The following is a 27,803-nucleotide window of genomic DNA, read 5'->3' on the forward strand; positions in this document are numbered from 1 at the left end:
TTTCTGAAAAGTGTTGTCAAGTAATGTTATAATTCAATTTTAATAATATACACACATTTCAGTTACACCAGAGACGTGTTACAGCTTGGCACACGTTGAGGATTAATCCACACAGGAAAGGACGTTCTTTGGTGTGGTTTGTATATAATACTGAGGTATTGCATTAACTCAAGAGAGAATTATTCAAACTTAAAAACAAGTGATTGAAATGCATTCGGGGCAAATTATTTTGTTTGCCTCCACATTGGTACAACACCATATATGCTAAGTTAAAAGTGCAGACCTAAAATAAGGCTTTTGTTTTCAGTAGCTGAAGGCACAATCTGGTTAAGGCGGGCTAATATGTATAATTTACATTCATCTTTCCACTTAATATAATTTATTAAAATACAGATGAGTGTAATGAACACAAAACCATTGTTTCTAATCTAAAGATGTAAATGTCCCATCATTTCAAACAGAATGACAATGTATATTGACAGGAACAGTTTGCTCCACTGCATTGTGTAAGACAGACGTGAGAGAAAATGTACTTTGTGAGGCTGTGATCTGTGGTTTGAATTTCTCCGCAGTGACGAGACTATTGGTCCTCCTTAAGGAGCTCTCTGGTGCGTTCCCCAGCCGTCCTTTGAGCTACCTTCTCTGGGAAATTTAATCTCATCTTCTCCTTGGGCTTCGTGGCTGGGAAGAGCCAAATAAGGCCTCTGCCCCCATGGAAAGCCCAGAGGACCCTTCCTCAAGTAGAGTGGGAGGGAATCCCAGCTAAACGTAATGTCCTTGAAGGCGTGGAGGAGGAAGATCCCCAAAATGATGGTGAGGAACCCACTAATTGTTCCAACTACTCCGTCAGCGGTCATGCGCAGCCATTCCTTGAAGAGAATGGCTGAACAGGCCATGACAGAGGTGGTGAAGAAGACATAGTAGATGGGTGTGACTAACGAGGTGTTGAAGATGTCGAGGGCTTTGTTCAGGTAATTTATTTGAACGCTCACGCAGATTATCAGGCAGATGACTAAGGACCAGAACAGGGGTTCCTTCAGCACTGCTGTCCCAGCAAACAGCTCCTTAATGCCAATGCCCAGGCCCTTGACACAAGACACAGACAGGGAGCCAATCACAGAGCAGATCAGGATGTAGACCAGCACATTCTTCTGTCCGAACCGCGGAGCCACAGCAAAGATTAGAACCAGGCTGCATCCAACAACGCACACAGCAAACACAATGAAACCTGGTGGGAGCATTCAAGAATGAGTTAGTACCCTGAAACGAACCCTAATCTTGGATTCAGTTTCCATGGCGGGGTTAATGTGTTCACACTGGTGACTGGTTGGTCCTACCTGGGTCTCTGAGCTTCTCAGCCATGGCAGTGAGGGAGGCAACCTCCTCCTCCTGCGGGGCATGAATCACCATCACGGTGGAGCCCAAGACGCACAGCAAACAGCCAATCTTCCCATGCACATTCAGCCGCTCATTCAGAAAGTAGGAAGACAGCACAGCACTGGAAGGAAACAAATTATGCAGATTAGGACACCCATTTTGCTTTTTAAACCTAAGTCTGGTGATTGTCAGAGGGGTCTTAAGATAACGAAGGAAAAACAATATTGGACACTTTGTCCGTTCTTCAGACTGATGAAGTAGTCAGTAAAAGAAACTAGAATCAAAGGCTCACAGTTGCATAGTTTAGCCAACCGGTCCAATTACAGTTTGTATCCATGCCTGTCCAGTGTCGTCATAATAGACATTTGTGTGAAATTGTCAGAAATAACATACAATGTATTGAATTAAAGGCAAAAGATGCAGTGTAGACCACTCTAAATATGTGTTGTCTTAACAGTAATTTAAATCTTCATTTCAGATGAAGAAGCTTTTTAAGGCTTTGTTAACACAGATAATGATTTTTACTAGGATCAGTTAATTGTTGGTTTTGTCATAGGATTCATGTATAATAAGGAAAAGTAAAGAATATCACCATATGTAGGCTTAAGTAAGCATTGAAAAGTGAGTTTAGGGGGCGATAGAAGTAAGAATCAAACAGTAAGAGTCAAACTATAAAATAAAACACAAGAAGTAACAAGTTACCTGACAAGTACACTTAACGCTCCAAGAGGAGTCACCAGTGTGGCCGGTGCAAATGCGTATGCAGCGAAGTTGGCGGCCTCTCCAGTTGCCACTAGAATATAAACACAACCATCCGTGTATGCAAATGAATGGCTGGTGCAGGTAGTTTAAAATGTAATAATGTTTCACTTCTAAGCCCACGTGTGCAAATGTGCTCTTTGGGAGGAATGTGTTATTGTGTGGGGGTGCTGCATCAACTGCATTGTCACCCACAAGAGCCTAATTTCCACTGTGAAGAACAAAGACCCCAGTGTTTCAGGGCATGGCTGGTAAAGTAAAAGAAAGACAAGCAGCAGCCCATGTTACCCATTTGCAGAGCTTAATGTATAAATCATTCACTTACTTGAAATTAGTCCTGCCCACCACAGCCATTCCTTCAGGTAAGCATACCCCCCTTGACCTGTGAGATGCAGAAAAACGTAGATGCCATTGTAACAGTTACTCATTTAAAAGATTTGAGAATCATTAATTTACCAACACTTCCTGTTAATGGTTATTGGCCTTAAATATTTATAGTGTTTATTTTATTGCCCTGTGGGCCTCTAAGGATAAGCGGTGTAGAAAATGAATGAATGAATATCCCTTGGCATATGATATTGTTCTAATATCCATGTGTACATCAGAGGTAAATATTGCATCTGTTAATACGTTAATACGTGTAAATATGTTGCAACAAACTTATGTTAATTATGTTTCTTGTAAAATTACTAATTTCATACTTTTGTTTTTCATGCAATTAGATTTTAGTTGGAAATAAACAATCAATCAAGAAAGTACAGTTGAATCAAAAGCTGCTGCGAATAACCGCAGCAGTATTTTCTGGTGTGACAGGGCACTTCTGCTGCAGAGTAGTTCTGCTATTTCTGACACCTCCACACTTAAAAATAATTAACGTTAGTTTGAACTCTCGTTAGTTAGTATTCCCTCTAAAAGCTGAGCTTTTAGGCGAGCTAAACGGCCTGTGTTGTGTTGTGTATAAAGCTAACGGTAGTTTACCTGCTCGCATTGAACCTTTGCCGGCCAATCGCAGCAGGCCTTTCTTCTTCAGGATGAAACTGGTGCCGATGAACGCGCTGGAGCTCACAGCCAGCGAGAGACCGATGTAGAAGTCCAAACGGGTCACTTCCATCTGAAAGAAGGGATGACACGTAGATGCACCTTTCTACGCGGGCCGGGTTTGAAAGAAAACTGAACTTTCTATGAAAACTGGAGCTTTAGGGAACTTCTCAATGTAGCAACAGGCACCATATATTAACATCACATGATGGGCTGACACTCTTCCGAGACGACGTGGAAAAACAGCTTTTTTGCCGGCTAGACATACCAAGAAATATATAGCTGACGAGCTTTCTAACTTATTTTCGGTTTGGTAAAGTATAATTTACTGGTTCACTGACACTTAATCATACAGCTAACGGTAACTAACGTTAGTTAAAAATGTCTTACCTTCGTTGTCACGTCAACCCCATTCGTCGTCGAGGGAGGAGGAAGCTGTGAGCAATGTGATTGGTTGTTGGGGCTCGTTGTACACTGTGCCGCGTTTTTGATTGGCTGAGACTCAACTGCTGTTTATACAAACCGGAAGAAGAGCTAACCTTGACAAGCAAAACTCGTGTGCAGTTGGTTTAAGGGGAAAAGGCGATTTAATGAATATCATTCAATGGGGTTATCCAAGAGTTGCTAGTCTTTTTTCCACATACTAATCGGAAACAGCTTTTTCTTCGTGTGAAAACTACCCTTCAGCTGTCTGAATGTAGCACTTTTCAGAACATTACTGCCTGCCGGATGACTTCACGAGGGCATCGCCTGCTATTGAAAGATGAGGACCTCTCTTCTGTTTGTCAGCACAGGCTGTAAGGCCGTTCGCAGTCTGACAAAAAGACCGATTTTCTCACCTATCACAGCTCTATCTAGTCACCAGAGGATCGCTGTGTTGAGATCCTCGACCACACATTCCTGCGAAGACAAGAGTTACTACATTACTACTCCCATCTTCTATGTAAACGCATCTCCTCATTTAGGACACCTGTATTCGGCTGTGATTGCTGACTGCGTACACAGGTATAAGCTTCTGCAGGGCTTCGACTCAAAGTTTGCAACAGGTAAATCCACCAAAACCGTTATTACTTGTCTTTTTACTCATAATGCTTTAGATTGCAAGTGGTGGTTATGTTTTGGAATTTTGAAGTATAAATCTACGTTATTGTATTCTTCAATTGTTTATTAGAAATGTGTGGAAATCTATTTTTCCAATATCTTCTTGTTTTGGACCAATGTCCAAAATAAAACAAGCTAATTGAAGATGTCTTCTTGAGCCTGTGAAACAAGAATGACCACCATTTTTCACGTTTTAAGCAATCATGATAATAATACCTGCCATTATATTACTTTTCAGGCACAGATGAACACGGTTTGAAAATCCAACAAGCTGCCGAAGCGTCTGGAAAAGATCCCTTGATCTTCTGCACAGATGTGTCAGAGAGATACAAACATCTCTTCAACAGCTGCGACATATCGTATACAGACTACATAAGAACCACTGAGCAAAGACACAGAGAGGCCGTGAAGCATTTCTGGTCAGTGCTCGTTGACAAAGGGCTCATCTATAAGGGGAGCTATGAAGGCTGGTACTCCACCCAAGATGAAAGCTTCCTCACGGAGTCTCAGGTGGCCGATGCTTTGGACTCATCGGGGAAAAAGATCAAAGTATCACTGGAGAGTGGCCACAAGGTAATCAAAGGGAAACTGAGATGATGGCATAAGTGTGATTTGAGTTAGTTTTAGTGGAGTGCAGCACACATTTGGTTAATGTTATCACCTTGTTACATGACATAGAAAGGGGGGCATGTTAAGCAATGGGGCTTTACCAGGGGTAAAATCCTTTTTTGGGACTCAACCTCAGAATATTTGATTTCACAGAACCCACCATTTTGAACATTGTTTTTATTGAGTCTCTTAAGTGCCTGATCTTTATGAAAGTTGCAGAAACTTGTCTAGCACTATCCAAATGTTCAAACTTGGACCACGAGCACTTCTAAAACTCACAAATCAACATTGTTTTTATCATCTCATCCAACTTTTTGCAGGAATCAGAAATGAAATCACACCCACATGCATTGTGCACTTCTATTCTGTCAACACAACTTCAAATCCGATCTCCCGTGTTCCGCAGGTCGAGTGGATGACGGAGGAGAACTACATGTTCCGTCTGTCGGCGTTTCGGTCTCAGCTGCTCGAGTGGCTCAGAGGAAATCCCCATGCCATTCAGCCTGAGCGGTTCTACCATGCCGTCCTCCAGTGGCTGCAGGAGGACCTCCCTGACCTCTCAGTCTCCCGCCAGAGGAGCCGGCTTCAGTGGGGCGTCCCCGTACCGGCCGATGCTGAACAGACCATCTATGTGTGGTTAGATGCACTGGTGAACTACCTCACGGTTGCTGGCTATCCAGACAATCACAGCAAATGGTGGAACATGGCGCACCACATTGTTGGAAAGGACATCTTAAAATTTCATGCCATCTACTGGCCGGCTTTCCTCCTCGGGGCGGGACTGCCGCTGCCGCAGGCCATATACGTGCACTCTCACTGGACAGTCGGGGGGAAGAAGATGTCCAAAAGCTTGGGTAACGTGGTGGATCCTCTTGAACGCTCCCAGACGTTCACAACAGATGGCATGAGGTACTTTCTTCTCCGGCAAGGAGTCCCGGACTCGGACTGCGATTACACGGACAATAAAGTAATCAAGCTGCTCAACGCCGAGCTCGCCGACTCCCTGGGCGGTCTGCTGAATCGCTGCACGGCTCCGGCTCTCAACCCGGCTCAGGTGTACCCTTCCTTCTGCCCCCGGTGCTTCCCGAGCGGACAAAGTGGCAGGGCCATGGTCGAGGACCACCACATGTTGGAGGCTGTGAGGAACCTACAGGCCGCCGTGGAGCAGCACTACGAGAGCATGCATGTGTACAAAGCTCTGGAGGCCATCGCTGCCTGTGTGAGGAAGACCAACGGCTTTGTGCAGCGCCACGCACCTTGGAAGCTGGACAGGAGGGATGTTGAAGACCAGCGCTGGCTAGACACCATCATTCACGTGTCCCTTGAATGCCTGAGGATTTACGGAACACTCCTGCAGCCAGTAGTGCCGCAGATTTCCAACAAGCTGCTGTCCAGACTCGGGGTAAGGCCAGGCGAGAGGAGATGGGCGGACGTGAACTTCCTGCCGAGGTATCGGGGAATGGACTGTCCCTTCGAAGGGAGGGCGCTAGGACCGGACTCCGGAGTGCTTTTTAGTCGCTTGGAAAGTCAGAATTTAGATAAACGAAAACACAAAACTAAATAATTTTTCTTGTAAAAGATGTTCACCTAAAGTAGACCCATTGATATCACAACTGTAGAAGTTAATACCAAGGTACCAAATACCAAACGGGCATTTTTCAGGTCCCAGTAGGAAAAACAAAGATGTGAATGATGCCTGTATTTGATTTTGCTGCTTTAGTTTTAGGGTAATGATGTGGCGCATGCTGGCTTACTGGGACACATGAAAGAACAGAGCAATGGATATTATTATTAATTTTTTCTGACGATGTCAAGTGGAAATGTCTGAACTGAAAAAAGAGGTGTTGCAGACTCATGTCCGTGCTGCTGAACTGAGACACAAAATGTAAATGCTTTTGAATCATTTACCATCACATGGACTGACTTTACAGCTCAAGTTACCTTGTTTAAGAAGAACTGGAATAAATGGTCGTATTTACTGATATTACCGTACACTGTCACCCAACAAGACAAAAAAACTGACATGAATTTTTTTTAATGAGAAATACACGAAACTGAAAAAAATTGTACAAATTGAAATAAAATAAAAAATTGCATTATTCTAATAATTTCTGGTACTTTTTTTTACATAGACTTTTCCATTATCTGTTAACTTCCGCGCAGGATCCCTCCTTTTGATCTTCCATAATTACACGACTGAAGTCAAAATATTTTGGGATTGGTGCCTCACTGGTGGAGATGGGGTTTGGTGGTCCTTTGTGCCGTGAACAGTTTCTTTTCTTGAGCCTCTTCCTCGCACGCTCAGTAATATGAATTGGTGCCCTGTCCTGGTTGTGTGTCTGAAAAACAGTGGGAATGAATTGTTATGAACATGACATCTGTTCACCATGAGCGAGATGGAACTGACGACCACTCATGGTGAAAGTGACTCACTTGAAAGCTGCTGTTGCAGCTGTCGGACGAGAGCTGCAGTTTGCTGCTGCTGCTGAGTCTGCTGCATTCCCTGTCGTGGGAACTGAAACACAGGTAAAGACATAGTTTTAAGAGTGTCTGATATTTTATCCCATTATCAATAAAATGCAAACGTAACATTATAACCAATTATTTTGAAAATACCAAGTTTTAAGATTGATACCTGTTAAAGAAAAACAGCAATTAATGAATAATTTTAGTGTACTTTTATTAACTAGCATTCTCAACAAAACCTCTAATGGAGCATATAGGGAGTTAACACGCCCCAACACCACCGCAAGCCCCAATTCAAAGAGTTGGCCATAAACATCTCAATTATAAAAGGCATACAACCATAACTCATTTGTTTTTACAAAGTTGTGGTTTCATTCCTGGTTGTCCAAATGCACCAGTAAGATGCTTCCAATGTTATTTACAAAAATAAATAGGTACTACAGCTAGTTTTTAGGCTAGTTGTATTTGAATATAAAGCGGAAATAAACACATACAGTGCAGTATAAACGACTTGCGACCATGCGTCTCCTTACACCATCATCACATGGGATGGACCTACCATGGGTTGCTGGGGGGGCAGTGGCTGCATGCCCAGGCCCTGGTTCTGCTGCTGGCCTGGTGGTGGCCCCGCTGACTGCTGCTGTTGAACTTGCTGTTGAGAAGGAACCTGCTGGGGCTGTACCTGTTGCTGCTGCTGCTGTTGTTGTTGTTGTTGCTGTTGTTGTTGTTGCTGCTGCTGCTGCTGTTGCTGCTGTTGTTGTTGTTGTTGTTGGGCCTGTTGTTGTTGTTGGGCCTGCTGCTGCTGTTGTTGTTGTTGTTGTTGTTGGGCCTGCTGCTGCTGTTGTGGAAACATGGGAACGAAAAAAATGGTTGGTGTTTGAGGCACAGACCTTTGAGGGCCTTTTAGTAAAGGACCTTTTCTGGGTTACCAAACCGAAATATTGCAGTAAAAACCCCTTTGCAAGTTACCCTTGAAAATAAATGCAACGGGGATGGGGATGTAATAAAGCAACGTACTCTGAGTGCTTGCTGTCTGAGGAACTGCTGCTGTGCTGCCACTTGCTGCTGCTGTTGTTGTTGTTGTTGTTGCTGCTGTTGTTGTTGCTGCTGCTGCTGCTGCTGCTGCTGTTCGGCCAGCATCGGATTTGGCCTCAAGCCTGGGTGGACGCCCTGGCCTCCCATGTGACTGAGACTGTGCATGATGGGATTTGGCTGGATTGGTTGGTGGGCAAACCTTACAGGGCAGCAGGAACACATAATCGTCAGGAATGTAGTAAACACAAATCAATCATTCAAATCAAAGGGAACGTAACGCATAGAAACAGATAAAGGACAACGTCAACCTTTTGCAGCTGTGCTTGTAACCGCTACCATACAGCTAAAAATGCTGCAGCCTTCTTTGCATGACAACACTGACCTCTGCGTGTTCTGCATATTGTGTGGGTAGCCTGGAGCCTGCTGGTGAACGTAACCACTGGGCCTTTGTTGCATTTGCCTAAGAGGATCCACCACGGCCGGGTTGGCTCCAGGATGGGTGCCCTGGAAGTTTTGGTTCCCGTAGGAGGACGGAACTATACCACCACCTTGGGACGGATGCTGCTGCATCCCCATGTGGGATCCGTATGTTGTGTAGCCCTGAGATATGTTCTGCACAAACAGAGGCAAAGTGGATGAAGAGGATTTATGTGAAGACATTAAAGACCAGTTAAGTGCACACAATTGTAAAGGTATTTCTATTTGGCAGATAAAATATCTTAAAATGGTTTCAAATTCTCCACCTTTAGTTGCATAAATAAAAGGTATTCTGAGAACGGAGGTGAATTATTCGAAAGAGAAAACATGCTTACCTGAGATGCCTGCATTGAAGTATATGGCTGGTTGGGTGTAATTTGTCTAATCGGCTGCCCCATCATGCCCTGATTCTGAAAGGAGGAAAAAAAGAGATCAGGAAGGAGAAATTATCAAATGTCATCTTCCAGCTGTTAAGAATGCACTCGATTTTATTTCATCAATTTAGATTCACACGACCATATCAGTATTTATCCATTAAACATGCAAACTCAATTACAACGATGATACGATGAACAATTCTGCTTTTGGTCAACGCTACCCTCACCCAAGCGGCCGTTTGACATGTCATGGCGGATTGACTCACCAGTCGGGCTTGTAGCTGCTGCCGCATTGTCTGGCCCGGTACAATGTTAGGCTGGGGCTTGTAACCCATTTGGTATTGCTTGTCCATTCCCATCATACCAGTCATGTTTCCCTGCATATTGGGCATCATGCCTGGGTAGCTGGGCCGAGTGGGCATCATTTTGTTCATCTGTGGGTTGCGTGTAGGTCTGTATGGAGGTTCTAAGCCTGGACCTCCTGTGGAAAAGCCCAAGAGGTAAACAACACTGCCAAATGGTATTTTTTGTTTTGTTTGTGTGTCGTACTGCTGCTGATAAGGGTTGTAGAATATGCAATGAACCGACCTGGAGGTAGAGGCTGGTTCTGAGTGTACATGTTCATGGCCTGCGGGCCGTACGGTAGCCTGCCATATGGGTGGTTCTGCATCTGCTCAGGTGGCATATTAGGGCCATAGGTCACACCGCCGGGTGTACGGTTAACATAGTCCTTGTGAGAAGGAGGGTTTTATTTCAGGTTGGAGCCACTTATGTCCAGGAAACAAACATCTAACTTCAGTCAAATAATATTATTTGTAATAATAAATAAAAAACACAACTGACCTCTGTCTTGACAATCGTATTTTTCTTCTTCTTGCTGGGTTTCTTCTTGTTTGACTCAGAGGGCACCGCAGGCACACTCTTCTCTGGCTTCACCACCTCCATCATCTTCTTCTCCGGTTCCTGAGAGACTGGGGTCAGGGGCTCCTCCTCTTCTGGCGGCAGGGGCAGCGGCTCCAGGTAATAGCTGCGAGGTTTGGGCTTCAGGTGGGTGTGGTAGAGCAGAAAACGCTGCTGCTCCTCAAATTTGGTGACCTTGCGGTCAACGCGGACCGCGCCAAACCAGCCCCAGGAGAGCGGGGCGGAGTGTTTGAGACCCTCAAAGACATCCCAAGGAGAAATCTTCTGCTTGGTTGACACTTGTAGGCCCTGATGACAAAATAAGAATGGAAATCAAATTCACTTCAAAAGCAGTATGTGCAGGTAATGTTTTCTTAATGTTGCTCTTATAATTACTTTAACACAAATTGTTGCCATTAACTTATTTTTTGTGAATCTGATATTGAAGATAAAGTATGATGCAGCTAAACATAGTTCTGCTGAAGGAAAAACGTGTCTGAGAAATTGCCTACCTCCTTCTCAAATCCAGCAATCTTGTTGCCCTTGGTGTCTATTAGCGAGCCCTGAGGTTCACACGTTATGACATCGCGGGTTTGCTTCGGCAGCGGTAAAAGCTGTCGAACCTTTTCCAGACTTTCTGACTGCCGATCCCCGAGCTCTTTCTGTGGAAATAAAATAAGTTTATGTAGGGAAATGTTAATTAATGTTCAGTCCAGTAAAACAAATCCTATGTAGTATATTATTCAAAATATCAAGATAATTGTAATTGGGAAAGCATTTAACTTGAGCACATCCTTTTACTTTCTTACTTCAAAGAACAGAAAAAAGGGAAATTGATTTTAAATGGACAAAAACATGTTGACAACCACTTTATAGGTACGATCACATCCTCACAGAGGTAAGACGGCTGCGTTGTTCTTACCCTGAGCTTCTTAACCAGGTTCATGTAGGCTCGCTTATTCTCCTCCATGCTGCCCTGAGAGATGCTGGACATGTCAGCAGCCAGTGTGCCGTTAATCAGGACACTCAGCATGTCCAACACGGTTGTAAAAAGCTCACTGTTGGAGAGAAACAAACCATAAGAGCCGGGCCCATCAAGTGACTGAAAAATGTGCTTGAGATTTGTGCTCAGAAAAAATACAGTAAACTGATGTGTCCAATTAGAGGAACAATGTGTGAAATGGGATTTTCTCTTTAATAAACACTCACTTGTTGGACTGCATGTCCACTGTGCCACTGCTGATGATGTCGAGGAGTAGTACCGCCCACTCAGTGGTCTGCTGGGTGCTGCGCTGCACCGTGTCAAACATGCCACCCACCTAGTTATGAGAGGAACGAATACTATTAGTCTCCTAACGACAGTAGTAGTGTCTTTGAGCCTAACCCCGCAACGTTTTGGGCTATAGCCCAGAACGTTGCGGGGTTAGGCTCGTTGTGTTGATCAAGGAGTTACGTACAAGATTCAGCCGAAGCTTCAGAGCCTCGTGCATCATTTGCTTTGCCTTGCAGTCGTCCTGGTACTGGTCTTCTCTCCAGTTGGTAACGATCTGCTGCACTTGGCTGTAGAGGGAGGTGAGAAGGCCTTCCCTCTGTTCATCCTGCCCCTTTAAGCAGGTCAGCACCAAAGACAGGAATGGCTGCTGGCTCAGCAGAGACATGCTGAGGTGGAAAAAAACAACAACAACACAGAACTTAACAAAGAAGAAATCATGCTCAGATGACATTAGATTAGATTTCTTTGTAGCTTCCATAACCTGTGAGAGTTAATGGATGAAATGCTCATCCTACCTTTACAGGACTTGTTGAACAAGCGGATTAAACCTCATTCCTATGTTGAATAAATGCGCTGCTTACCTTTTTTGTTTTTGCCTGTCCCTCTCCTTGCGTGAGGAAGATCCCAGATGCTGTCCTTTCTCCAGCTCCTCCCCCGCGGCCTTCAGCACGTGGCCCTGTACCGAGGTGGGCAGCTTGGCTATCAACGGAGCCACCAGCCACACACCTGACCGCTCAGATGAGCTGCAGCACACAGGGCAGATCAAGAAAAAAATACATTTTGTATTTTATTAAATGTGTTTCTAGAATATACCAATGCAAAGGAAAGTGTGTGAGGCAAAAGCCTTGTGAGCAGACAGAAAGATACGCACCTTAAAATTGGCTTCATCTTGCTGGAAGTGCTGTTGTTGGATCCGGAGCCACCTTGAGCCGCTGCTCCATTTCCTGAGGGGTTACTGTTCATCTCAGCGGATTTCTGAAACACCTCTATGGTGGCCTTGGCTATGTTCTCCAAGAGCGAGTAGAGCTCCTATTGGAAAATAAATGTGGTCAATCAGATTCATTTGACAAAGACTACACACTAAAAAAGTACTGAAAGAAGCAAATTACATTGTTTGTGCTCTGTTTGATCATCAGCTGCAGCTCCAGGGATGATTGTCTCATTGTCCATTGGTCCATGTTCTATGAAAGAGAAAATTAATACTGTTGGTCAAGTTGTGTTTTTTCCATCCTTTCTCTTGTCCAAAGCCAGTTATGGACATGCCCAGTTCATTGCACCGCTGGGACATTTCCTCAGAACTTAGTCAGCCAGGAGAGGGCAGCAACACTCCATAGCTGTGGACGACTTTACAAAAAACACTTTTAATTTGGGTGTATTCTGGACCTGCAGGATGCGTTTGATGCGCTGCCTCTGAGGGTTGTCGCCATCATCGCTGTCCAGCTGGCGATGGGGATAGCAAATGAGCTGCAGGAGCCGCTGGGCCTGAATGTTTACCAGCACCGGGTCCTGTAGGGCACTGCTGTCCTCAGATAGAGACTTCAGGCAGCGCTCTCCCACCCATTCCTGCAAGACAGCACAAAAGGGGAATGAGGCGTAGTCGGAAATGTGACAGAGGTCGACAACTTCTGTGATCTTCAATCTCAAACTCTCAAACAAAGACATTTATCGGGAGTAGAACTGCACACGCCAAAGCCTCGCTGGGTAGAATGTGTGTTTGAAGTCTCTCGAGGTCTGGATCTCTGAGCCGCTGCCAGCTCTCTCACTCTCTGGCCTTCATCTACAAAATTGATCTTATTCTCGTTTTCTCCATTTCAAGTATCTCAGAAATAAGGGAGCGCTTCAGTGAGCAAAAATAGAAAGTTCATTGTTTATGTGTGTTGCCACCAAAGCTTTTAGAGAGAAATGATTGCTGATAATACTAGATAAGATAAGAAAAAAATTATTGGAGCACAGCTCTGTGCAGCAAAAAGGTATTTGTTTCGGACACTTCAAGTAGTCATCTCACTGTCTTAATTTTTTACCTTTCCCATTTAACACAGACTGTTTATCATTTTTTTTTAGGTTGCGGTTTTATACCGTTTGACCCATTTCAACTCCTATTCTCACCTGCTGGCAGATAGTCTTCAGAACATACTTTGCATAGACATCCAAGCTTGCCGTTTCTATGGAGACATTGCGCCCCTCAGATATGTCATCGAGACCCGCAGGGTGCGACAGTCCTGAGCCTCTTAGCTCAGCGTCACCTAAGACAAAAGAGATAAGCAATCACATACATGAAGCAACTGTGACTCAGCGGATTCTTTGGGTTTTTTTAAAAACCAACCGCTTTGAACATTAAACTCCCTGATGTGACAGCATTACAACAATTCTTACCCAGCATAAAGACAGCTTTGAGAACCGCAAATACTGCTCCAACAACTATGCTGTTCTGGGAGGCAGCAAGAAGGTGGCGATCACAAGACCACCGGATGCCAACTGAGGATTTTTCTGCAAAGCCATAACATCGTTATACAATATGGTAAAAAAAACAACGTTTGGAAACGGTGGTAAAAGATCTTGTGTTCTGTTCACTACCTGACTTCACAACCTCTTGGGGGAAAGGGTTGCGCTGTGGGGTCTTGAAAAGGTGCAACAGAATCCTGCAGGTGAGTCTGGCTCCTGGCTCGGAGTCCTGCTCACTGCAGGCTGTGGGATACATTGCAGCGGTTGAAGATGACTTTCTACACATCCCATGACTGAGGTTAACATCTTTCTGCACGGGCTATAAAATCAAAGAGACTCGTCTAAATTTAAACATTGTCCCAGATACACTTATCATCTGTCAGGATGAAGTGGAATTTTAAACGTTTTTTGTAGGAGAGGAAGTGAGAACAAAGCATTTACCACAAGCAAGAGCTGTTGGCATTTGGCATGTGTGGTTGTGTTATACAAAGTGCCAAATCCCACCAAACAGCATGGCTGAATGGGGGCTTTGTCTCCAAGCTGGGAAAAAAAAAGATCAGCAGTGGGGAGAGGGAGGCACGTCTCTGGCAAGTGCACAAAACGCACCAAGGCTTCATGGATCCAGATCAAATACGCTGTGGTAACTCTCCCCTCTGATAGAAGTAATGCATTATACAGCCTGGTGCTGCTTCCTACGAGCCAAGCTGCAATGTGACGCTCTATCGCCGACAGAGACCACTCAATTCAGAGTCTCAACACACAACGTTTTATACAAAGTATAGAGTTTAAAGGATAAAGGGTACAGGAACCCCAGGCGCTACTTGGAAAGATAAAGCAGTAACTGATATGAAAATGGATAATTATGAAAAAGAAAAAAAATGAATATTGGAGGGAGCAGGGCGTTACAGATTTAATGATCCTTACCTGCGTTGAGGAGGGAAGGAATGGCCACACAGCGAACCAGGTCTTCTAGGAGTAGGCACTGTCGAGCAATGAGGATGGCTACGAAGGTGGCCAGGGAATCATGGAAGGACAAATCGCTAACCTGGAGGACGAGGGCGCATAGATCAATCTTAGAAGCAATGCTGTGAGATGACAAAAAAAGCTACTATAAGCAGGAAGGGACTAAATTATATTGGAAATGTACTAAGGTAGATGGATGGTAGAACAAAAACATTTACGGCTGACATAATTATGAATGAGCTACATGAACTGCAACGGAAACGGTGAGTTTATGCAGAAAAGGTGCAGCATAACTCCCACGGTGGCACTCCCTTTGAGCCTTTGCTTGAGTCATGAAACACAGACTTACATCTACGTTACACAGCAGGTCATTGAAGCCACAGTTGCCGTTGTTAGATGAGCAGCAGAGAGCCTTGAGGATGCCGAGCCACTCTGCGCTCAGAGAGCGGCAGTAGGCCGTCAGCTCCGCACACAGGATCCCGATGTCGTTCACCCTGAAAGCGCGACACGCGATGATAAGCACCGAGTCGAACATAAACAACAACAAAAAGAGCGGAAAACTCCAGCCCTGTGAGCCATAGAGACGCCATAAGGCGACATATAGAAATGGTGAACAGAAGCAACGCACCTCTCCGGGTCTCTGTGGTCCACACACACGTCCATGAGCACGTTGCAGACGAAGCTGTAGCGGTTGGCCGGGCTGTCGTTGAGGATCTTGCCCACCATGGAGTGGTTGAAATTGGGGGCACAGGGGTTGGCGATGGCTTCCATCATAAACACGGGATCCCAAAGCATGTTGGAATCTGACGGGTCGATGTTGCAGTAGATGGAGTTTTTCACTTTGGAACAAAACTCACTGAGAGCAACAAAAAAGAGAGGTTGAGGAGTGATGTCAGTACTCAACTATGGCGACCAAATAACATCTGGCGACGGCTGATTGAAGTTAATAGAAGCAACTGAAGAGGACACCGGGACGTTACTTAAAACTGGTTGTATATATGTATAGTGTTTAGAAATGTCATCTTTAAGTACGAGTCACAAGGGGCACTTTCTTCCACGAGGGATTTATCCAAAAGGCTCTAAAGCAGTTCAGGCAACATTCATTTCTAAGATGTTTTGCTACCTGAAAATCTCGCCAAACTTATTCTTGAGGTGACTGCAGGAGGTGTAGACGTCATACAGATAGGCCAAGATGCAGCGCTCAGAAGAGGAACAGTCTGCCGGGTTCACTCCCGATTTCACCACGATGCGCAACCTGAGAACACATTTATTCACAAGTTGCTTCAGCTTCTTGCTTTAAAAGGAAAAGGGAGACATTTCGGGAAACGCCCTGAGCATGAACGCTGTGCCTTTTGTGTAAGTACTACTTAATATCTAATTACATTTACTTTGGTTAGAGGCTTTGTAGAAGCTTTCTTCAGCGTTCAAATAACTACCAATGGTACAGCGATCAGAGCTAGAAGGACCTGTCAGCAATCTTTTAACAGTCAAAACTCTCATTAAAGACCGCCGAATGAGGCTCAGCAACTGTTGTCAAACGGTAGTATCTCGATTGAAAGATTTTCTTCAATTATTCTCCATTAAAACTCTTGACTTTAATTGCAAGATGAACTTATAGAACTTATGGAATTGAATCTACGTAACAACTACAAAACAAAAGCATAACTTTGAGTTTGGCCAACAATTCATATCCGCTTTTATGCAAATGGCACAAGGCTGAGCTTTTGTTGTACCTTTTATACAAAGATCACAGTAACGTACCCGTCGAAAACTTGCGCAGTCTGGTCGGGATTGAGAATGAGGCAGGAGTGGTACCTCCTCAGCACAGCCACGATGCACAGACACAGGCCGGTGGTGTAGATGCCCACCAGGTTGGACGACTTCAGCAGCAGCTCAGCTTCCACCAGACTCAACTCATTCAGAAGCTACAAGATAAACACAGGTACCGATGAGGAATACAGATGGATCCATCCATGTGAACTGCAGTGAATGAGTTGCCCATACCTGGATCGCAAAGTCTATGAGGCCACTAATGTTGAGGGAGTACTCCATGAGGTCAAAGATGAATTGAATGTGCGGAACGAGAGGCAGGAGATAGGACATCCCTAAGGCAAAGCTGTTGATCTGTTCCAGCACATTTCTGGACACCTGCAGACATCACGTAGGGGGGGAAAACAACAAAGTTGACAAGGAAGAAAATAAAATGGCAACCTGGCATTGAGACTTCACCCTGGGGGTGACTGTTATACTTGAACTAAGGCACTTAAATTAAAATGTGCCTCATTGAATTTAGGATCAACTACATCCTCCATTACGACCTCCCCTGCTAGAAAATCTGAACACATTATCTTCTGCAGCATAAGTAAGTGACAGTCACCCAAGTGCATTATGTATTCAAATTGTATTCATCTCAAGAGAAATCCAAATTTATTCAAATCACGTCTACATTCAAATGAGTCACCTTGGGAGGTCTTCCGTGTTAGGCAGCTAAAGTTATTTGCATAAACACAACTGTGGCTCGTCCCGATATAATTCCCGTAACATACCCTGAGGACGTGAAAGAACAAGGTTTCCTGGTCTAACCTGGGAGGTGACTTGGTGCTGGTCAAAGTGGGAGAGATGCTGGAACTTGGAGAAGATATCTTCTGTAGTGAGAAAGGCCTCCGGCTTACTCCTCTTCCTCTTTTGTCCTTCCTCCCCTTCTGCGTTAGTGGGAAAGTGAGGAGTATAATAAGTGAGTGAGCAGCGGCTCTTAACTCACAGAGCTGTCCTTATTCCAGTTGTGAACAGGCCAGCCATGAAATCGAGCCAGTGGTCTAGTATTTTATTTCCAGCCTCCTTCGATTTAAAGCATCGGTGGATGAGACTTTGCTGTAAAGGACCTTTAAAGAAAAGATTTCTCATTCCCAACTCCACTATGTGCACAAGGTTATCGTCTGCTCACATTAATGTGATAAAGTGAGGAAGAAAAGAAACACTCCAATCTTTGCAATTACTTCTAAATAAAAAACCTCAGATCACCTTAGTAAGGTCACATGTATCTATGTATGAGATAACGTGGCTGCTGTGAACAAAAGAAAGCTTTTAGCATAGTAATTGTGTGCAAAGAAGATTAGCCGATACAAGCCCCGTAGGGGTCGATAAAGAAAGAAAAACAGGCTGTTCCCTTAAGGGGAGTGGAGGAATGGGAACACAATGAAATGTTTTTGGAGGAAGATGGTTTGGATGATAAATAGAGCAGGAATGGCCACAAAACGAAAACCTGCATTTGAACAAAAATCCCAAAACATCCAAACATGACATAGCCTGTGCTCCAAACTACTCCCTGGAATACCTAATATCTTTTGTGATTATCATGCAGAGGGACGCAGACAAAACTGATACAAGTCGACAAAAAAGGAGGGGACGCATAAAAACATTAAAATTTGTATCACTGAAAATGAAAAGTGGGTGAAATGAAACTTAAAAGGCAGTTTGCTCCAAACAAACTAAAATGTAAATGTAAAACGTAAGTAAATGGAGAATACAGGACATAAAGCCATCAGTCAGAAGCTGATCAAATTGAGGAAGTTACCTGTTTCGGCCTCGCTTTTGCGGTTCAGCACCTTCAAGATGTCTTTGGTAATTTTCTTGATGGTGTGTCGCGCCTCATCCCTCAGTTTGCCCACACCGTAGAGGACCACTAACCGCTGGTTGCACTCGTGGCTGGCGCTTTCCTCCTGAAAGAAAATGACACACAAATGGTCCTTATGAACCTGATGCACATGATTACACCTAAGCAGCGTAGCAAAAAAAGCTATTTGGGGCAGACAGATGGGACGAGCTCCGAGGAACATAGTCAAGGAAAATGAGAAACCACAAGAACAAAGAAGTTATGTTTCTTATTTGTTTCTTATCTACAAGATTTGTAGATGGTGAAAATCTGTTCTCAACAAAACCAAAATCACAAAGATATTCAGGTACTATAGGTTTAGGTTTTCTGCTCATTCCCTAAATTATCAATACATTATTACAACTGCTAATAATAATACAGTCGCTATTTGTTTGTACAGGACAGCTGCAAATGATTTAGGAGGCACTATTACATTGTAAACAAGGACAACACAAATGCATGCAGTGCAGGACTGAAGCTTCACTTAAAGTCCACAATTTCATAGAACCCTGTAGATTCTAAAATAACATCTAAAGAGCACGCTTAGTTTAAACCAACCGTTAGCAGAATAGCAGCTGGTGTACTCACAGCTTGTGATTCAGACCTTTGCTAAAAACAGTAAAAACTCAGTAATCATGCAGCGCACTAATATTCAAACAATCATCCTAATTATCGGCTAAAGTATTAGTGTATATTTTCTATCAGTTGTTGGAACATATGGTTCAAACCTTCGGTTCAGGGCAGCTGGAAGGAAACTGATTAACACTTGGAAGTCTCACCAAACTCTTGAGCTCCTCTCTTACCTGAGGAATAGGGAAGTGAGTGGCATACTGGATGTGGCGAGGCTGCTCATACAGCTGAGGGAACGCAGGGTCCATGCCTTTGTCCTTACAGCCGGCCTTGTTGTCCTGCTCCACAGCCAGCTTCTCGGGGGAGGGGCTCCCCTTGGACTCACAGTGCATCGGAGGAGAAAACATCTGCAAGGCGAACATCATTACGCTCAACGACAAAAAAAAAATGTACACAAGGATATTTTCACTTCAATATCAACGTGCACAATGCAAAAGCAAGTCTAAAATGACGCGCTCACCTCATCAAAATTAGCACTTGAGTTGTGATCAATTTCCATCGACTCCGACAGCCCGGTATCCTGCTGAGCAAAAAACAACCTCATGTTACCCTTTTACACCAATCGGCTGCTTAATGCGGTTGCACAAATCACTCATCACACTCTGCAACAGATGCCTCCAACGTGCCTCCATCTTGACACTGCTGCCCGCATCCTGCTCCTTGCGCTCCGACTCATCGGAGGGCTCATCGCTGGGCGAGCGGGGGCGCGGCAGGTGGGAGTCAGTCGCCAGGTCCCCGCGGGAAATGAGCGTGCACATGTAGATGTTGTGGGAAAAGACGTCGTGGCGGATGAGCTCGCAGAAGAGCAGGACCAGGTTGGAGAACTCCACCCGCTCACTTTCGTTCCCCGGCTCGGCTGCAGGAGGAAAAGGGGGGGGGGGCGGGGTTTGAACATTTAATGCCATGTTTCCCTTGGCAAATCACGCATAATTAATATGCAGAGGGTAATGTAACGGCAGCCAAAGGCGGACGTGTTTGAGGATTACAGTAACAGGAAACGTGTATAGAGAAAACTGAAGAGAGACTCACTGAGTGTGGGAGCCTGAGTGTCGAGGAACTGCAGCAGCACGTCCTGAAAGACGGGCAGCGTGGCGGCAGAAAGCGAGCCGGACGACACGGAGCCCTTCTCGTCCACCACCTCGGACTCGCCGCATCTCTGTGGACAAGCGACAAACACTCAGCCAACGCCGTCTTTGAGCGCTACGCAGAAGCTCCGAGTGGACATGAAACATTCCAAATATGTATAAATAAATGTACTGTAGCGGCCAGAGAGAGGAGAGCCTACAGCTCATTAAAACAGATCTCAGCGGAGGCTCCTTACTTGGAAAATGGAAAAAGGAGCCGTTTGTAGCACTTGTTACTTAGATTGAGCTGCCTGCCCATCATTTATTTAGAATACCAGTAGCTTCAGACACTGTTCCCTTCCAAGCATTAGATGGCATTGCTAAACAGTCAGTTTGGAGTTGTGAAAAACAGCATGTGACAATAACCCGTGGCGGTGTGGGGCGACCCTTACCTCTGCTTCTATTTCAGCCTGTCTCTTTTCCAGCAGCTTGGCCACCACCATGGCCCGGTGTCTGCCAGAACGCTTGCAGCACACGGCCCATTCACAAAGCAAGGTCACCACTGCGTCATCATCTGGTGACATCTGGACAGAAATGTTTTTTTCACTTTAATTTTGTTTAACAACATGCATTTTCAGTTACTATCTTTGTCCATTTTGCAGTTGTATGCAGTCTTGGTACACATGATATTCAGGTGCAATGTACAATGCACAGAAAGTCAACAGTCAAAGAAACATCAAATGGAGGTCACTACAAAAGAAAAACGGATTAAAAAAATAAAAGAAATTAAATCAAGGGATCAATAAATAATAGTTGTCCACTCCTGAATGCAGTAGTGCAGGTGCCACATATGCTTTTCAAAGAGGGTAGTGTATGATGTGTGGATAAGGAGTTAACGGGTCACAATTCAGCTAGAACAAACGGTAATAACCCTCGTATCAATAATGCTGTGACAGGACACCATCGTTTTGTAAAGACTTGAATATGTTATTCGTTTCATTTGATAGATGTCCCATACTTTTTGGATCCATATATTGTATGTAGGGAGAGTTATACCCTTCACTGCTGCTGTGAGCAGTATGTTTAGAAGGTTTGGTATTGCTCCCAGTAGTGCTACATTTTGGGTCTTGTTGGATAGAAAAGTGTTTTGAGAAAACCCAGCTAAAAACAGAAGCTTGAGGTCACATTGTATAATCTGATGGTTTGTTATTGCGTAGTATCAACACATCGAGTTCAGGGATTGTTGCCTGTTTTTATAGAATCTACAAATTCCAGGCATCTTCGTGCATTTGGCATGACACAAACAGATGGTCGAGGGGAATCGATCCCTACCTCATGGCCATCTTTACTCTGACCCGACCCGAATATTCGGTTGTAGAGGGAATCCAGTGAGTTGTTGAAGTCAGACTTCTCAAAGCTGTGGTTGTCCAAGACCTCCAGGGTGTGGAGCACCCTCCCGATGGTGAACCCTGGTAACACATGATAGAGAAATCCTTTCAGACGCTGAGCTTGTCGGATGAACTCTGAACCAGGTGTCGGGGGAACAGTTCTCCAACCTGCTGTGGTCTCCTGGCACTTGTCAAACGACCACCTGAACTCCACCGCTTGGCCTCGCTCCTTAACCTGCTCCTCGATTTCTCTCAGCTTTGTGCGGACCTGTTTTGGCGAACCAAGAGGGGCGAGAAAAGAATGACCCCGACATCTGGCATAAACAAAACAAATGAGAAAGACACCTTTGCTCTGTAAACACACGTGTCGATCTCGCCTTGGAATGCACTCGGCAGAAATGCAAGGATGTGTTTAAAGAAAAAAAAGAGCGCAATACCATAACATGACCAAAGAAATGTCTTGGTACAGGCGGTAATGATGTTGTTCATGCTGTTAACTTCGCTGTCGTAACGAGGGGGGCGATTGAGATCGACATTTTAGAGCCAGCCTGAATTGGCCGTACGTTGTTTCATCTTGTTCTTGTTATCATTGGCTCTGAATAAACACAGACAGACGTACCTGCTGTGTGAAGGCAGTGTTGCCGCCTGGCATTGGTAAGCTGGACGGAGCGATGGGCAGGAGGTCCAGAGGTGAACCGGTTTTGTTTCTGCTGTCTGTGAGGGAGTAATGCCACACCAGAGCACTGGGGCAACACAACACTATGCTCTGATGCGGCAAGGACCCGACCCAGGTAACACAAAACGGAACAAGAATTAGCACGTGCAGAATTTCGAGTCTCGCTCTACATTTTACATTCCACGTCTCGGCCAAAATGGCCACATTGTACCTGGAGCATGCAGCTGAGCCCAAACACAAGAGGCCTGTGCTGAGGGCAGATGTAGAAGTCGGTGAAAGCTGTCTGGAGCTGGTTCCCTCCTGCCGGCTGCGAGGTCGGGGTGGGGGGCTGGGCGTTACCTTGCTGCGTCAACATGCCATGGGCTGGATGCCCCCCTGTGCCGGGGCCCAGGCTCCCGTCGCTTAGCAACAGGTTGAGGCGGCGTGTGCAGAAGTAAGCCAGTCTCCGTGACAAGTAAGCGGACTGTACAAATTCACCAGAGTACTAAGAGACAGAGGAGAGATTCACAGCATTACCCCCGGCACTCGGTGTCCATTAACTGCAGTCCACTGTGGGAGTAGACACGAAATGAAGGGCTCTGGGCCTCCAACAGAAAAGGTCATAACCACCAAAGACACTCAACTGGTTCGTGACAAAGTGGTGACAGCTATAGAAGCCTGTCATAACACCCAGTGTGTGTGTGTGTGTGTGTGTGAGTGACTGCGCACAGCTGTTGGAATGTTAAGCAGGACTGCACGTTTCCCAAAAGCAAGGCCTCTGTGCATGAGTAAGGATGTGAGGCCGAGCCGTTGAGGCGAGAACACACGGGTAGAGGGAGCTTACCTGTAGTAAAAGCGGCAGGAGCAGCCGGAGAAGCTCGTCTTCGCCGGGTCGGACCTTCTCGAAACACTCCAGCACCCACGTCAGAAACTCGTGTCGGTCTAACATACCATCCTGAACACAGACGCCAAACAGAGCGCATCTTAATATGGAGTGAAGGCGCACAACGACTGCAGTGTTTAATGTGGAGACCCAGACATAAAGATTCATTGGTTGAAAGATGCTTCTGAATTATTGTGGTCCGATCTGAAACGCCACTGCCTTCAACTAATAACTAATGCAATAAGAGAAGATCATGTGATGTGACGTAGAGCATTGTCCTACCGGGTGTTACTGAAAAAGTAGACTGACCTGAAACATGAACATGGCGAGCTTCTCGTTGTATTCCCACTGCTTCATGGCCGTCTCCACCTCAGCAGGAGTGGCTGGCAGTGGTGAGCTGCAGCCTTGACTGGGAAACTGTCGGTAAAAGTCGGCCACCTTCTGAAGCTGCTCCCACAGGTACTTTGTTATAATCTGAGTCCATTCTACAAACAGAAACATGCATCGTAAAGCCACAGAAATGGAACGAATGCCAAAAAGAAGAAATCACTTATCATCCCGTCTGACGAAGCAGATCACATTTCACGTTTTCCCTAAAAGCAAATATGGAACATCAAAGCAGCAGGAAACAGCTCACCTATACAAGGGTCGATCACGTGCCTCTTCTTGACTTTAGTCTCTGTGATGGCTGCGTGATACGCACAGGTCATCTTGATCATCCACGCTGAACGCATGACGGGGACTAAGTACTTGGCCAAGTATCCAAAAACCTCCTCCTTCTTGCTAAAGATTGGAACCTGTGGCAAAGACAGTTTATGTGTGTCACGAATCTGGAGTGAAACAATGCAAACATGACAAAAATGCAAAATCGAAACCGCAGAGGTGGCAATAAAAAGAAAGTCAGAAAAAAAGGTGAAAGTAATTTATTTAAATCCGTTATGGCAACTTGTCCCTTCTTCCAAACACCTGAATGCTTAAAGGCAGAAAAGGTTCAAACTAATGCAAAATAATAGCTGTGGAAACTAAACATGTGTGTACATATTACTTCCAAATTATGTAAAGACACACTTTCAAGTTGTTTGCAACACAATAGACATTTCTGCTGGATAATAATTCCGTTCCAATTGTGCATATTCTGTTTTGAAAAAGAATTCACTGGACAGATTGCTTGCATTAACTCCATCATTTCAATGGAAGTCGTCCAATGTGTTTTCCTGCTGTTACTTCTTCTGTGGCCTGGATGAAGGTGCTGAGCAGGAACTGCAAGAAAAGTAAGAAATTATTATTTTAGTGAGAGAACCATGAAATATGCAAGTACTGATGCAGGTTAAAAGATAACAGAAAATAAATCATTTGCAGGCTAACTGTAAATTACGAGGGGCCTTCAAATATATGTATGAATAGTAAGCTTCCTTGAATGTTACCTGATGTATTAAATACTCAATCCCTATGTGCTACTATTTGTAAGAGCACTTACAGAGGAAATTGTTTAATTATGAATCATTAAAAAACAAAATACCCCAGCACCTAACAATTTACAAACCATAGATTTACAAGTTGAAATCCCACTGCAATAAAACCTATTTCCCTATTTAACAAAGGTATTCATTGTATCGGGTCAACACTTGAGGCAAAAAATAGACTAGGTTTAAACAGAAGCAGCCTTTGGGTTGATTTAACAAGGGAATAAAACCAAAACAATGCAATACTTACCTTCGCTGCATCGATCTTTATTTTGTGTGGAATCGAATCGTCCAGGAGTTTTCTGCACAGTTTGATGACTTTTTTTTATAGCATTGTCTTTTTATTCTCTTCATTGCGTTCACATAACTGAAGCACTTATTTCTACTTCACATCTCATTTCATGAGACATCTCAATTCATTTTCTTAGCTCCACCTGACCTTGCCAGAGATCAATGGGTGAAGCCATTATTGTAATCTAATGTTGCACAATTACCTGCATTCTATGAATATCGGTCAAAAACAGCTTTAAATAAAATGCACGTATAACACTACCAGCCCTTTAAAGCTCGGATACGCTAGGGCGTCTTCTAGTGGTCAGACACGGCTCTACTCCCTCAGTCTAACATGAACTTTGTCACTGTGAGTTTAAACTGTATAAAGCCTGATCACAGTAGCAGCATTGCATGCTAGCATTTCATACTTACAGTAGCAACAGCTACAAATGCTAACATTGAACTGTCAATTCAATATACTAACATTCAATATGCTAGAATGCATTTTATTTTGACAGATACTTAATTACACACTATTTTGCAGATAATTTTATTATCCGTATGAGATAATCATTTTTAAAGTAAATGCTTAAGAATGTTTTTTGGAGGAAATACATCTCCTTTGTTGGGTGTTTTGGCATCTGTCTAATAATCTAGCCCAGTCCTTTCCAAATGTAAATAGTGGAAACCAGCACAAGAAAACAATGCAATGAGAAATCTAATAAAAACACATGCACAGGAGACCACGAGGCAGAGAATAACAGATTGACCAGCCAACGCACAGTGCAGAGGGTGAAGCAAAGGCAATAGTAGAGGTGAACTCTCCGGCCATAATACAGCAACAAAAGACAGAAAATTCTTTGGGGAAGGATGGCTTTGAATAGACTCAAGACAGACTCCTACCTTTTTAGCCAGCAGTGTCAGAGGTTTAGTCCCCGCTAAATCCGTGAACCAGTTATTGATGGAGCTCTGTGACCTTGCTGTGACGAGCCAGAAATTATCCTTCTGGTTGACCTGTGGCTTACGCTTCCCCGTGTCTGGAAACGTGTTGTAGCGCAGCTTCTCTGCAATGATGCTGCTGAAGTTTGAGCTGATCTGCAACGCACGGGAGGTGGACATGTGTGGCGGTCAGAACCCATCACACATGCAGCGAGAAACGAGGAGTGCAGGGGCTTAACCTGGGTTTAAGTGGGCCGGGAGTCGTTACCTTTGAGGGGTTGAAGTTGACATTTTTGGCACTGCCATGTTCATCACCAGACACAGCTGGTTGGTTATTGAATCCTTGTTTCACATTCAGAGCAGTCAGCTCATCCTGAAACAAAACACATTTCCCAGTTTGAATTTTGATCAATTTAAAAACATTCACTAGTGTCAATGTAAAATATGAAAAGAATGCTAATTGGATAAGCGGCAGTTTGAGGAAAATCTGCATATGTGCTTTAATCTGTGTAAAATAAAATGATCTTATCCATAATTATGTTACTACGTCATTGTACTGGATACCTGCAGCAACAGAGACAGAATAACCCGGAGGTAAGGCAGCCCGTTCTCCCGTCTACATCAACAGATTACATCCTCTAGGTTAATAATAGATCGGGAGCCCACAGCACTGACGCCTTGCCTAGCTAACATTAGGCCAAACTCCAATCTTACAAAACTCAGCACAGGTCACGCATCTGAAAATGAACGCGACGCGAAGGTTAACGTTGCTTGACGTAAACTCGCTGGATCAAAACGCGTCGCTAAAACCAAACAATTGTCAGTCACGCAACCACCTCAAATCAAAAAGGCGAGACGCGTTAACTCGTTCTCATCACAAAGCGAAATGTACCGGTTGCCCGTTTAGCGTCGGCTCGGACCGGTTAGAAACCGACAGCCGATGGGCTAGCTTAGCGAAGAGATACCTAACGAACCAGTGGCTCTCCAAGCAAGCTGCCGAGGAGGCTAACCAACTGACAACTATGTACTGTTCATTGTTATTGCTAGGCCCAAATCGTCTAAAGGGCTGGCTAAACGGGCTAGCTACCGTTAGCTCGGACAGCTTCTTGGCTTAAAATTTCCCCCCACAAAACCCCATTCGTGGACTTTGAGATTGCACATCGTAGAATCTGACCTCTTTCTGCTTTGGATCTTGGGGATAAACGTCCGGAGGGCCCAGTCGGGGCCTCTTTAACGGCCGGTGTTCGTAACTTAGGATCCCGAAAGCAGCCATCATCCAGAGGCATCACAGCCAGGGCTTTCCTCCTCCCCAACAGCCCGAACGGAGCTACAACAACGAGACTCACTTCCGGTATGGCTTCGTACCCAGACTTCAAAATAAATGTCAGGGAGAATACACAATGCATCTGAATGAAACAGTTCTTCCGGATTTTTCAAATTTGTATACATAATTCTTATTCATTCACTATAGCAATTGATTACGCAATCGACGCGTGTTTCTTTTGGTAATACAAGTGTGCTAATTTGACTTTATAAAGAGAGAGAACACGTTGGGTCAGCATGATTTTGTGAAATGTTTTTTAGAACAATATGCGGCAGCCTAAATAGCCCACATTGGATCAAGAAGAGCACATGTTTGTCTCTGGGTTGATGGGTTTATTTATTTTTTTAGCATTTTCAGAGTATTAGCTTAGTATTATAAAGTGTACTGAATGTCTGCAGATGTGTTCACAAAACAAAAAAAAGCACAAATGCATTTTTAAAAAACAGGCCTTTAGCTGGTCCTGCTCAACCCCCTCCCCCGTTCTGTTTTGCAGGTGTGTCAACATTTAGTTTTAGGACTTCAGCATTTCAGTCTGGTTCAGTTTCCTAAGCAGAGCAAAATTACCACACATTAGGAGGTGTTACAGCAGCCTGGAGCCCAGCAGCTTATTAGTTTCCATTTAGACAAAGAAACATTGACATACCTCTTTACGGACTTTAAAGAATTAACAGGACATATATCAACAATGTGTAATATATAATTTAATGCTGAGACT

General features: G+C 44.4%; 4 protein-coding genes across 4 annotated transcripts in view; 1 reads left to right on the forward strand and 3 right to left on the reverse strand.

The window, feature by feature from the left end:
- Positions 1 to 27,803, reverse strand: part of LOC119211101 (large ribosomal subunit protein eL42) — a 300,484-nt gene that overhangs the window by 11,614 nt on the left and 261,067 nt on the right. The gene's annotated exons all lie outside the window — the stretch shown is intronic.
- Positions 14 to 3,627, reverse strand: zgc:101583 (uncharacterized protein LOC494104 homolog). The gene is made up of 6 exons (XM_037461751.2): positions 3,565 to 3,627; positions 3,115 to 3,247; positions 2,462 to 2,518; positions 2,080 to 2,170; positions 1,338 to 1,498; positions 14 to 1,228 (listed from the first exon to the last, which is right to left on the reverse strand). The coding sequence occupies exons 2-6, from the start codon at positions 3,245 to 3,247 to the stop codon at positions 594 to 596; spliced, it is 1,077 nt and encodes a 358-aa protein (XP_037317648.2). The 5' UTR covers positions 3,565 to 3,627; the 3' UTR covers positions 14 to 593.
- Positions 3,688 to 6,847, forward strand: mars2 (methionyl-tRNA synthetase 2, mitochondrial). Its single transcript, XM_037461748.2, has 3 exons — positions 3,688 to 4,220; positions 4,514 to 4,848; positions 5,291 to 6,847. Exons 1-3 carry the CDS (start codon positions 3,938 to 3,940, stop codon positions 6,446 to 6,448), a joined length of 1,776 nt encoding a protein of 591 aa, XP_037317645.2. The 5' UTR covers positions 3,688 to 3,937; the 3' UTR covers positions 6,449 to 6,847.
- On the reverse strand, positions 6,904 to 27,097 carry med12 (mediator complex subunit 12). Its single transcript, XM_062560597.1, has 43 exons — positions 26,939 to 27,097; positions 26,033 to 26,137; positions 25,729 to 25,920; positions 23,727 to 23,886; positions 23,399 to 23,574; positions 23,051 to 23,161; positions 22,439 to 22,711; positions 22,171 to 22,317; positions 21,720 to 21,819; positions 21,496 to 21,632; positions 20,616 to 20,747; positions 20,129 to 20,255; positions 19,726 to 19,955; positions 19,560 to 19,619; positions 19,273 to 19,446; positions 18,392 to 18,536; positions 17,401 to 17,519; positions 16,822 to 16,965; positions 16,579 to 16,742; positions 15,941 to 16,072; positions 15,446 to 15,673; positions 15,167 to 15,311; positions 14,779 to 14,899; positions 13,987 to 14,097; positions 13,786 to 13,899; positions 13,519 to 13,655; positions 12,796 to 12,975; positions 12,522 to 12,593; positions 12,284 to 12,441; positions 11,994 to 12,155; positions 11,597 to 11,798; positions 11,349 to 11,458; positions 11,062 to 11,197; positions 10,652 to 10,801; positions 10,083 to 10,448; positions 9,828 to 9,969; positions 9,506 to 9,720; positions 9,198 to 9,272; positions 8,768 to 8,997; positions 8,368 to 8,584; positions 7,910 to 8,188; positions 7,318 to 7,399; positions 6,904 to 7,223 (listed from the first exon to the last, which is right to left on the reverse strand). Exons 1-43 carry the CDS (start codon positions 27,038 to 27,040, stop codon positions 7,186 to 7,188), a joined length of 6,600 nt encoding a protein of 2,199 aa, XP_062416581.1. The 5' UTR covers positions 27,041 to 27,097; the 3' UTR covers positions 6,904 to 7,185.

Source organism: Pungitius pungitius, chromosome 2 (genome assembly GCF_949316345.1).
Source record: "Pungitius pungitius chromosome 2, fPunPun2.1, whole genome shotgun sequence".
NCBI lineage: Eukaryota > Metazoa > Chordata > Actinopteri > Perciformes > Gasterosteidae > Pungitius > Pungitius pungitius.

Coding starts and splice junctions, on each gene's coding strand:
- med12 (XM_062560597.1), bottom strand. CDS start 27,040: ATGATGGCTGCTTTCGGGATCCTAAGTTACGAACACCGGCCGTTAAAG. Junction 23,887..25,728: donor TGACACTGCTGGCTAAAAAG/GTAGGAGTCTGT, acceptor TCTTTGCCACAG/GTTCCAATCTTTAGCAAGAA. Junction 10,802..11,061: donor ACCTGGTTAAGAAGCTCAGG/GTAAGAACAACG, acceptor TTATTTCCACAG/AAAGAGCTCGGGGATCGGCA.
- mars2 (XM_037461748.2), top strand. CDS start 3,938: ATGAGGACCTCTCTTCTGTTTGTCAGCACAGGCTGTAAGGCCGTTCGC. Junction 4,221..4,513: donor CGACTCAAAGTTTGCAACAG/GTAAATCCACCA, acceptor ATTACTTTTCAG/GCACAGATGAACACGGTTTG. Junction 4,849..5,290: donor CACTGGAGAGTGGCCACAAG/GTAATCAAAGGG, acceptor CGTGTTCCGCAG/GTCGAGTGGATGACGGAGGA.
- zgc:101583 (XM_037461751.2), bottom strand. CDS start 3,247: ATGGAAGTGACCCGTTTGGACTTCTACATCGGTCTCTCGCTGGCTGTG. Junction 2,519..3,114: donor CAAAGGTTCAATGCGAGCAG/GTAAACTACCGT, acceptor TGCATCTCACAG/GTCAAGGGGGGTATGCTTAC. Junction 1,229..1,337: donor TGAGAAGCTCAGAGACCCAG/GTAGGACCAACC, acceptor TGCTCCCACCAG/GTTTCATTGTGTTTGCTGTG.